This window comes from Mobula hypostoma, chromosome 20, assembly GCF_963921235.1.
Source record: "Mobula hypostoma chromosome 20, sMobHyp1.1, whole genome shotgun sequence".
In the NCBI taxonomy this organism is placed as follows: domain Eukaryota; kingdom Metazoa; phylum Chordata; class Chondrichthyes; order Myliobatiformes; family Myliobatidae; genus Mobula; species Mobula hypostoma.
The window spans coordinates 55,196,424-55,208,723 of NC_086116.1; the positions used below are offsets into that span (position 1 = coordinate 55,196,424).

General features: G+C 40.3%; 1 protein-coding gene across 2 annotated transcripts in view; it reads right to left on the reverse strand.

Annotated features, from left to right (window-relative positions):
• Window positions 1–5,038: 5,038 nt before the first annotated feature.
• The window catches only part of calua (calumenin a), a 28,525-nt gene continuing 21,263 nt past the window's right edge, over window positions 5,039–12,300 (reverse strand). For both annotated transcript variants that reach the window (XM_063072962.1, XM_063072963.1), the window contains exons 6-7: window positions 9,299–9,498; window positions 5,039–7,262 (exon numbers count right to left, since the gene is read on the reverse strand). In XM_063072962.1, coding sequence (XP_062929032.1) covers window positions 7,158–7,262; window positions 9,299–9,498 — 305 coding nt within the window. In that variant the 3' untranslated portion in view covers window positions 5,039–7,157. The remainder of the gene's footprint in view (window positions 7,263–9,298; window positions 9,499–12,300) is intronic.

Sequence of the window (12,300 nt, forward strand, 5' to 3'; positions counted from 1 at the left end):
TATTGAAGGACCAGGTGAGGTCATCCGTGATGGCAACTTGGAGCACTTAACTCTCTATGGAGGAGCCATGTATTTGCAGAGGTGCCCATCCCCTGTAAAACTGCCTTTCCTGTCCCCAGTACCACTAGTAAGGATATTCGTCCCATCCTCCCCAAGGTATATTCCTCTGATTTGTACAGGCTCTACTTGCCTTAGGAACAGTTCAGATAACACAGAATTAAAAAACCCCTCCTGTATTCATTCTCCAGCTGCAGATACAGTACATTGTCTCTATTTCTCAATCTATCATTGCTGTCAAGCCAAGAGAGTAATGCTGATTCAGAGTGGTGTTGAAGGGCATTTCTGAAAGTGATGAAGTGTAGAGTGGTAAAGCTATGGCAGAGCATTCTCCATGTGCCAAGGACAGAAGCAGCATATTTATGGACAGGTCTAAGCAATCTCATAACTAATAATTCAGATGAAAGCTCTGCCGTCCTAACATATCCAGCAGTAGTAAATAATAGAACAACTAATAGGAAGACACCCTTGTCACAAACAATAGCAGGCCCCTGCCTATGAGTGTTAAAGCAAAGGCTGAAGTAATAAAATCCAGGTTCATCCAGGAGGTCTGAATGCATGATGCAACTTCTCTTCCTCCTGAGATCTCCACCATTACAGAAGTAACTCTCTGGCCACTGTGGTTCCCCCCCAGTGATAAGACCATAAGACATAGGAGCAGAATTAGGCCATTTGGCCCATCGAGTCTGCTCTGCCATTCAATCATGGCTGATCCTTTTCCCCCCCTCTCAGCCCACTCCCCGGCCTTCTCCCTGTAACCCTGATGCCATGTCCAATCAAGAATCTATCAATCTCTGCTTTAAATACCCCCAATGACCTGGCCTCCACAGCTGCCAATGGTAATAAATTCCACAAATTTACCACCCTCTAGTTAAAGAAATTTCTCCACATCTGTTTTAAATGGATGCCCCTCTATCCTGAGGCTATGCCCTAGACTCCCTCACCATGGGAAACATCCTTTCCACATCTACTCTGTCTAGGCCTTTCAACATTCAGAAGGCTTCATTGAGATCACCCCCATTCTTCTAAATTCCAGTGAGCAGAGACCCAGAGCTACTAAATGTTCCTCACATGATAACCCTTTCAGTCCCAGAATCGTCCTTATGAACCTCCTCAGGATCTTCTCCAATGCTAGCATGTCTTTTCTTAGATAAGGAGCACATAACTGTTCACAATACTCAAGGTGAGGCCTCACCAGTGCCTTATAAAGCCTCAGCATCACACCCCTGCTCTTATATTCTAGACCTCTTGAAATGAATGCTAACATTGCATTTGCCTTCCTCACCATTGACTCAACCAGCAAGTTAAGACCATATGACATAGGAGCAGAATTCGGCCATCTGGCCCATCGAGTCTGCTCCGCCATTCAATCATGGCTGATCTTTTTTTTCCTCTCCTCCTCAACCCCAGTTCCCGGCCCTCTCCCTGTAACCTTTGATGCCATATCCAATCAAGAACCTATCAATCTCTGCCTAAAATACACCCAACCACTTGCCCTCCACAACTGCATGTGGTAACAAATTCCAGAAATTTACCACCCTCTGGCTAAAAAAGTTTCTTGGCATCTTTGTTTTGAAAGGGTGCCCCTCTATCCTGAGGCTGTGCCCTTTTGTCCTAGACTCCCTCACCGTGAGAAACATCCTTTCCACATCTACTCTGTCTAGGCCTTTCAACATTCAAAAGGCTTCATTGAGATCGCCCCCATCCTTCTAAATTCCAGCGAGCACAGACCCAGAGCTATTAAACATTCCTCACATGATAACTCTTTCAGTCTCAGCATCATCCTTGTGAACCTCAAGACCCTCTCCAATGCCAGCACGTCTTAGATAAGGAGCTCAAAACTGTTCACAATACTCAAGGTGAGGCCTCACCAGTGCCTTATAAAGCCTCAGTATTTACCTCCTTGCTGGTTTATTCTAGAGCTATTGAAATGAATGCCAACATGGCATTTGCCATTCAGCTTTTTGAGCACCTTCTCTCTTGTAACAGTAACTGCACTCACTTCTCTTCCTTCACACACTACAACATCAGGCACACTGCTAGTGTCTTTCATAGTGAAGACTGATGAAAAATACTCATTGAGTTCATCAGCCATCTCCTTGTCCCCGGTTATTACTTCTCCAGCCTCATTTTCTAGGGGTCCTATATCCACTCTCATTTCTCTTTTATTTTTAACATACTTGAGAAAACTTTTACTATCCACTGTCATAATATTTGCCAGCTTGCTTTCATATTTCATCTTTTCCCTTCTAATAATTTTTTTTAGTTACTCTGTAGGCTTTTAAAAACTTCCCAATCTTCTATCTTCCCACTAATTTTTGCTTTGTTGTATGCCCTTTCTTTTGCTTTTACAATAGCTTCAACTTCCCTTGCAAGCCAATGGTTGTACTATTTTACCATTTGAGTATTTCTTCAATTTTGGAATACACATGTCCTGTATCTTCCTCCTTTTTCCCAGAAACTCACACCATTGCTGCTCTGCTGACATCCCTGCCAGCAGCTCCTTCCAATTTACTTTGGCCAACTCCTCTCCCATACCACTGCAATTTCCCTTACTCCACTGAAATACTGCTACATCAGACTTTACTTTCTCCGTCAGATTTCAAGTTGAACAATCACATTGTGATCACTGGTTCTTTTATCTTAAGCTCCCTAATTTCCTCTGGTTCATGGGAAATAGCTTCTTCCCCCAGGCCATGAGACCACTTAACTCCCCGCCACCACCTAGATCTCATCACCTATGAAGCACCAGTAGTGTTATACTGTTCACTTTTAAATCTTGTATCATATATACAGTACATGTTATGGTCATTGACAATCTTCTGAAATGTTTTATTTAGACCACAAGACAAAGGAGCAGAAATCAGCCATTCGGCCCATCAAGTCTGCTCCGCTTGTTAATTTATTTGTGGTAATATTACTTTGGTGCGTGTGAAGTTATATGTACTGCATTATGCAGCTTGGTCCAGAAGAACTTTGTTTCATTTGATAGTATACAGAAATACAGCTGAATGACAATATATATATATATATATAAAAAAAAAATTGTTAACTGGTAACTAAGTGCATAGGGAAAAAAAAGTGGTAATAAAGACCAATAATATACTAATTGCAGCTGTAAGTGATTTGCCATAACTTCCAAATCTACAAAGTTACCAGCAGCAAAAATTAAGACAAACTTAAAAGTCAACAAGTCTTATTTAAAATTTTTTTATTGAAGATCAGAATTCAACTTGAAGCAAACATCTTACATTGAAATGTACTCATGTTCATAATGTAAATTCAAGAACATCACAAGTAACAACTCAGGTCAAGGGTCACAGGGCATACATTTTAGGTGGATTGGTGAAATGTACTAGACATGCTGAATATCCCACTGATATACTGCATCCTTCTCCGACCAGAAGGTTATTCTTGTCACATGATTCTAGTAGTCTAATTTACAAAAAAAAATGCATTATTTGCTATTAAGAACTGATGGGCAAATTATGCACTCTGTACACTTAATACATTTCAGATTGTTTAGAACCAAAGCAATTTTCTAGTGATGTGATTCTTCAGGTAATTGCTTATTGCCATACCTTGTCCATGTAACGCTGAGGTATTAGTTTTTGCTTACTTCTCAATAAAATAGCATCAAATCACTTATTTTAATAAATGGGCCATTGTTTTTCCCATGTAGATCCCTTATTCAAAATACAGTGGGTTAATAACGGAATATGGGACACTCAGAATCTTGAGGCAAAATATTTTCCAAGAATTCCCAGCTCACTTTGACATATGACTTATTACATTTTCACAAAAATGTCAGCACCAATCACACATTGTTAGTACATCTTATATCTACTGAAATACTGAATAAGTGAACTCTAATACTAGAAAACAGAAAACTTGGTTTGTCTAAATTTTGCACAAAATTTTCTTTATAAATGTACGCATCCTGCTTAAAGATAAAGCCAGTATTAACAAATCTACCACAAACTGAAAACAGCTGGCCTTTTCAATGTATGAACAACTCATGTTCCCAGAATGTGATTCACTTTTGTCACTCGTGAGGATATCTGCTTTGGGTTGTGACAAGGTTAATGGAATGTGCCCAATTCTTAACCGTCATCTTAATGCCTTACCAAGCCCGTCAGTTCAATTGTTAATTTAGAAATAAAGAAATTCCCCACAATCCCTAAAAAGAATAAAATTCAAACACATTGGACAATTCAATATAGCATTAGCTTAAAATTTCTGGCAGTATTAAGCAAGGAATGGTCACATTGGGAAGGAGTGACAACACTGATTAGATTAAGCAGCATTTCCTCTACAAGTCTTAAGAGACATCTGGATAGGTACATGGAGCTTAGAAAAATAGAGGGCTATGGGTAACCCCAGTAATTTCTAAGATAGGGACATGTTCGGCACAACTTTGTGGGCCGAAGGCCCTGTATTGTGCTGTAGGTTTTCTATATTTCTGTGTTTCTAAAACCAAGTGTTGGTAATGAACCCAAAGTCCAATTAATAATGAGGCAATAATCTGTTCTTTCAATTTTGCTAACAAACACAAATCTAAATTTAAACTTAATATTTAAATGGAAATATTATAAATAACTAAATTCACTTCCAACAAGGCTAGCTAAGTGACTGGAATCAGGATCCTGGGGAGGAAGGGCAATAGGGCAAAAGGAGTTAGTAAAAACCTTCAGTCTCAGGCCAACTGGGCAGCATCGGTAACCATAATTCCAAACATTCACATCATCTGCCTGCAACCCTCTCGAAACTATTTTTGAAGAATCCAATCAACACACACACAAAATGCTGGAGGAACTCAGCAGGCCAGGCAACATCTATGGAAAAGAGTACACTGTCAACGTTTCAGGATGAAACCCTTTGGCAGGACTGGAGAAAAAAGGCTGAGGATTTAAATCTACTCCTCAGCTTTTTACTCCAGTCTTGCTAAAGGGTTTCAGCCTGAAACGTTGACTGTTCACTCTTTTCCATAGACGCTGTCTGACCTGCTGAGTTCCTCCAGCATTTTGTGTGTGTTGCTCGGATTTCCAACATCTGCAAAAACATCACTCTGCAAAGACCATTATCCCATTTTCACTGTTTTGACTGGATGTGCTATTTGAGGGACAGCAATCAAAAGGAAGCCGAAATAGAGGGTACAGCAAAATGCTGCCCAACTGTAAATTTTTGTAAGACTCTTCTACAATTTCGCAACCCACGCGACTCAATTGAGATAAATAATGACCCATAAGGTGATATCATCTTGCTTTACTAAGATCCCATCATTATTCTGATTCAAGAATTGAGCAGAACATGGAAGAAAGGCCAAGTCTTAAATACTAAATGAAGAAATACTTCTATTAAATGTAACCTGCACAGGCTTTTAAAGCAAAGTGCAAGGAATCAAGCAAAATTAAATACAGAAATGTAAGCTTACAATTCAATGAGAAAGATGTTAATGTTTAGGCAGGAAGAATGTTGATAAAGATGTTAAAGCTTCTTTCAAATACTGGTTGGAGTATCGCTGGTGGCTTAGGGACAAGGAGAGAAAAATCATAATCGTGGATATTGAGCTTGCTTTGGATAACAGAGTGAGAGTCAGGCTACATTTTGCATTTTTAACTGTAATAACACTACTGCATCCGAGAATAATATTGTACTTACACTGAATGACTGGTGCAAATTAGACTTCATTCATCACAAAATAAACACACACTATTCAACAGAGGTCATCACATTTCCTTCCCACTTCACTTGTGAAATTTTATTATAATGATTCTCCACATTCAAACTATTCATGGCAATGAAGCCCATATTACTGCACATCAGAATAGTCAAATGCAAAGAATACATATCATACTGTCACTGAAAAAATAACTATCTAGTTAGTTGTCTTTTGTTTTCCAGTTCCATGAAGATGATCAAAAATTGATTGTTCCACCAAAGCAGATAGTGATGCTAATCCTAGAAATCTGTTTTTGATTCAAGTGGACCTAACAAGATGTACAGTCCATTTATACACACAATGTAATAATACCTATAGAAACAACTACATACACTTCATTGTATGTACAAATATAAAACTGAATTTACTTAGTGAATGACTGCAAGGGTCTTATTGAAGTATATTATTTATACATTTTGGCAGTAAATAAGGAATAATGCAGTTGCACATTACCTGTTTGAACAAATTTAAATTGAGTGATATGCCTTCAAAGCTTGTGATCAGCAGAACAGGGCACCCATTCTTAGAGATAAAACTTTTAATTCTAGACTTGTACTTTTAAACTACATTGACCACACAGGGCCACTGAAAAGCTCAAGGATAAATAAAGTGATTGCTATTGTGTGATCAGTACTATATAGATTTATATCTACTTTGAGGGATAAGATGTCACATCATTGAAAACAGCCGGTCCTAGAGATTTTAGGACTCACCATATCTGGAGGTCCTGGAGAAAACTTTGCCAAAGTACTTCTCCCCTTCCCTCATTCAATCAGCACATTTAGTGAATCAGCTGGTCTTCTTCCCATTCATTTCACATAATACAATATTTTAGCAGTACATATTACAAGAACCCACTCTGAAAGGCAACAAAGGTAGCTTACAGAGTATGCATTTTGTTCTCCATTGTGTGCATTCCAGCAATGTTGCCTTAAGCAACAACAAAATGGCAACGGTACGCTCTTCAGGCAAGAAAAAAAAACCCAATCTGAAAACACACTTCATTGTTTTTGACTGCAAAGCCAGGTGGGTTTCCTGGAAGTTACACAAATTTTGCTTTAGAAGTTCTACAATATTTGATCAAATGAGGGGAAAGTACATCATACAAAGTTTCTTTTTTCAGACACATATCAAGTAAACATCTAATTACATGTTAACCTCTAGGTTTAGGATGGCTGTTTCATTGGAACCACCTCCCTTCCTCCCCATCCCTAACCGTTCTTTCTTCCCACCCCTCCCTTCCCGCCAACTTTCTCTGCTTCCAAGTCAAACTCTATGGCAGCTAGAGAATGTAATGAGTGAAAACTGCACATTGTAAAAAATAAATTATCCTTTATGGAATGGATTCTTGTTCTCTCTGAAGTGGTTATCTGTGTACTTAGAACTCGTCGTGCCTTACTAAGGCCTCCCCGAAGTCTGTAGCCTGGCTTCCCACAAATAGATCGTATTTTTTCACTATTTCTTCTTTTGTGAGTTTTCCATCCTGCAGAAGATTTTGGGGTGGGGGCGATGGAAGAAATGGTACAAGGAAACCAAGTAACTCAATAGCACAACAATGTCAGTAAACCTACAATCCCGTCCCTAATAGAAACCCATCCATTATGTCCAAGTCTTCTATCCCTGCAAATCTAATTTTTTCAACTGAAACTGTCTATTTTATACATTTTATTCCATGACCTTTTTCCATTGAGGAAGGTTGCAACCTATCACTCAAGTTTTGTGACTTCACTATTTTTGAATTAACCTCTGTTGGTCCTAAACACTTGAACAAAAGGTGGTCAGTGCTTGTTAATCACATCCAATCTATCTGGATGAATGCAAACAGAGGTGGATGGCAAAGCCTACTTTTTTTCTCTCTACATTTCCAGAACAGCCAGATGCACATCATAGTAGTTTCAAGAAATCTGAAATAAAAAAAAAATTTTGGCAATAGCCAACAGATCAGACAGAATCTGTGGAAAGAGAAAAACTGAATTACCGTTACTGGTAGGTGACTTTGCAATAGAACTGACCTATTTTGACACCAACAGGAAAGACTGCCAAGTAGAAGTTTGGTCATTTTTGTGCAGATTTCAAAAAGTCTACTCGGATTACATTTGGCTTCCCCAACAGTGAGACCTCCCCACTGAATGAACCAAATACAATGCAATATTGGAAAAAGTACAAGTGCTAGTCTTTGGATGGTGAGAGGAATATGGTAGGAATGGAGTAATATTAGAGAAAGCAAACCCAGATGGGGAAACTACTTTGAAAAAAATGTCTGTTCTGTCCACAAGGATGGCCAAGCTTCTAATGTGCATCACTTCAGTTCTCAATCTTGGCCTGCTACCATCAAAACCTAAGTTCAAGGAACAGCACCTCATTCACCACCTCAGCTGCTTTTGATCCACAAATGCTGCCTTATCTACCAAGTTTTGCCAACTATCCAATTGATTTCAGATTTCCAACACCGTTGTATTGGCCATCTCATTTCTTGCATTCTTTTTCTTTACAACACACACAAAATGCTGGCGGAACTCAGCAGGCCAAGCAGCATCTATGGAAAAGAGTAAACAGTCGATGTTTTGGGCTGAAACACATCATCAGGACCCGAGAAAAGGTTGGAAAAGGGGAGGAAGTAGTACAAGGTAGTAGGTGAAAGGTGAAACTGGGAGTGGGGAGGGGTGAAGTAAAGAGCTGGGAAGTTGACTGGAGAAGCGGGAATCTGATAGAACAGGATAAAAGACCATGGAAGAAAGGGAAAGGAGGGAGGGAAGCACCAGAGGGAGGTAATGGGCAGGTAAAGAGATAAGGTGAGAAGGGGAAAGGGAATGGTGAAGGGGTGAGGGCAATTACCAGAAATCGATGTTCATGCCATCAGACCTCATTCACTGCCCTATTCATCCACCCCTCCCCCTCAAATCACACTATTCCCGGCAGCTGAGTTATGGTTAACAAGAATTCACAAACTTCTTAGATGCTGCCAAATGCAAGCGTTAGCTAGACAATCTTGGACTCTACCCTAACTAAAATCATGCTCTCCACCTCCCAACTACTCCAACTTAAAAAAACACACACCATTCAACTTTACCAGTTCTGAAAAGGTCCTTGATTTGAAACAGCAACTATTTCTTTTCAAAGATACTGCGTTACTTACTAAGAATCTCCAGCTTTGCTAATTTTTGAAAATTCTTTTCTCAAGACACTTCTTAAAAATACCTCCACAAGGCACACATTTGCTCACCTGTCAGACTACTTGTTTTCAATATCCAATTTTGTCAGAATTTATTATACACCATAACCTTATCTAAACGCTGACACCTTTTTTTTTAATAATTAAGCCACAAAAGGAGCTCCACAGGATATTTTTCAGATGACAGTATGAGCAGCCTGCATATATAAAGCCATTGGTATATCAAGGAGAGACTCAAATGGTTATTCTCAATGGTGTAGAAAGTACATGGCCCCTGACAACTGCAGTCTTCAGAGCTGTGATGAAAGTAGTAAGTTAAGAATTATCAGACTGCATGCACAGCTCACCTTGTTTTCATCAGATTCGTAGACAAGATGGCGAGCTTCAGCCTCAGCGTGGTCGTAGTCAGCTGGCAGGATCCAGTCTTTGGTTTCATCCTTGTCCATTTTGCCATCTTTGTTACGGTCTCTGAACTCTGTGAACTGCTCGCGTTCGGTTTTCACCCAGTCAGGCTCATGGCCATCACTGTCTGCAGTGTACATATCACCTGAAATCAGCAAAAGAGATCATGAACATTTTTTGACTTGCAAGTCCATTCGTGCTTAGCAAAAGTGTTTTGGTTCTATGCACACCTATCAGTTAAACTTACAAAAGCCATAAGGATCTATTTCTAATGTTTTATCTATTCAAAATCCATATGTTTCCTTGGCTATAAAAATGCATGACAAAAAACCCAGAAAATGTTGAAAGAACTTATTGCGCGAGGAGGTATTACTGGTGAGAGGAAAAGGTAAAGAAAAAGGAGGTCACATCAAGGACCCTTCATCTGAATGGGAAACAAGAAAGATTGTGTTATAAATTGCAAAATGAGAGGAGTGGAGAGTACAGAGCAAATGCCCATGATAAGATGCAGGAAGGCCAAAGCGGACATGGTAACAAATACTACAGCAGTTAAAGACAAGAAACCAAAATAGAAAGATATAGCCATACTTGTGGAGAGGAAAATAAAAACTATTTACCCAAAATTGTTAAATTCAATATTACACTTCTAAGCCTGCAAGGTTAAAGCACGAAACATAGAAACATAGAAAATAGGTGCAGGAGTAGGCCATTTGGCCCTTCGAGCCTGCACCGCCATTTATTATGATCATGGCTGATCATCCAACTCGTAACCCCGCGCCAGCCTTCCCTCCATACCCCCTGACCCCCGTAGCCACAAGGGCCATATCTAACTCCCTCTTAAATATAGCCAATGAACTGGTCTCAACTGTTTCCTGTGGCAGAGAATTCCACAGATTCACCTCTCTCTGTGTGAAGAAGTTTTTCCTAATCTCGGTCCTAAAAGGCTTCCCCTCTATCCTCAAACTGTGGCCCCTCGTTCTGGACTTCCCCAACATTGGGAACAAACTTCCTGCATCTAGCCTGTCCAATCCCTTTAGGATCTTATACGTTTCAATCAGATCCCCCCTCAATCTTCTAAATTCCAACGAGTACAAGCCCAGTTCATCCAGTCTTTCTTCATATGAAAGTCCTGCCATCCCAGGAATCAATCTGGTGAACCTTCTTTGTACTCCCTCTAAGGCAAGGAGGTCTTTTCTCAGATTAGGGGACCAAAACTGCACACAATACTCCAGGTGTGGTCTCACCAAGGCCTTGTACAACTGCAGTAGTACCTCCCTGCTCTTGTACTCGAATCCTCTCGCTATAAATGCCAGCATACCATTCGCCTTTTTCACCGCCTGCTGTACCTGCATGCCCACTTTCAATGACTGGTGTATAATGACACCCAGGTCTCGTTGCACCTCCCCTTTTCCTAATCGGCCACCATTCAGATAATAATCCGTTTTCCTATTTTTGCCACCAAAGTGGATAACTTCACATTTATCCACATTAAATTGCATCTGCCATGAATTTGCCCACTCACCCAACCTATCCAAGTCACCTGCATCCTCTTAGCATCCTCCTCACAGCTAACACTGCCGCCCAGCTTCGTGTCATCCGCAAACTTGGAGATGCTGCATTTAATTCCCTCATCCAAGCCATTAATATATATTGTAAACAACTGGGGTCCCAGCACTGAGCCTTGCGGTACCCCACTAGTCACCGCCTGCCATTCTGAAAAGGTCCCGTTTATTCCAACTCTTTGCTTCCTGTCTGCTAACCAATTCTCCACCCACACCAATACCTTACCCCCAATACCGTGTGCTTTAAGTTTGCACACTAATCTCCTGTGTGGGACCTTGTCAAAAGCCTTTTGAAAATCCAAATATACCACATCCACTGGTTCTCCCCTATCCACTCTACTAGTTACACCCTCAAACAATTCTATGAGATTCGTCAGACATGATTTTCCTTTCACAAATCCATGCTGACTTTGTCCGATCATTTCACCGCTTTCCAAATGTGCTGTTATCACATCCTTGATAACTGACTCCAGCAGTTTCCCCACCACTGACGTTAGGCTAACCGGTCTATAATTCTCCGGTTTCTCTCTCCCTCCTTTTTTAAAAAGTGGAGTTACATTAGCCACCCTCCAATCCTCAGGAACTAGTCCAGAATTAACGAGTTTTTTAAAATTATCACTAATGCATCCACTATTTCTTGGGCTACTTCCTTAAGCACTCTAGGATGCAGACCATCTGGCCCTGGGGATTTATCTGCTTTCAATCCCTTCAATTTACCTAACACCACTTCCCTACTAACATGTATTTCGCTCAGTTCCTCCATCTCACTGGACCCTCTGTCCCCTACTATTTCTGGAAGATTATTTATGTCCTCCTTAGTGAAGACAGAACCAAAGTAATTATTCAATTGGTCTGCCATGTCCTTGCTCCCCATAATCAATTCACCTGTTTCTGTCTGCAGGAGACCTACATTTGTCTTTACCAGTCTTTTCCTTTTTACATATCTATAAAAGCTTTTACAGTCCGTTTTTATGTTCCCTGCCAGTTTTCTCTCATAATCTTTTTTCCCCTTCCTAATTAAGCCCTTTGTCCTCCTCTGCTGAACTCTGAATTTCTCCCAGTCCTCAGGTGAGCCACTTTCTCTGGCTAATTTGTATGCTTCTTCTTTGGAATTGACACTATCCCTAATTTCTCTTGTCAGCCACGGGTGCACTACCTTCCTTGATTTATTCTTTTGCCAAACTGGGATGAACAATTGTTGTAGTTCATCCATGCAACCTTTAAATGCTTGCCCTTGCATATCCACCATCAATCCTTTAAGTGTCATTTGCCAGTCTATCTTAGCTAATTCACGTCTCATACCTTCAAAGTTACCCCTCTAAGTTCAGAACCTTTGTTTCTGAATTAACTATTGTCACTCTCCATCTTAATGAAGAATTCCACCA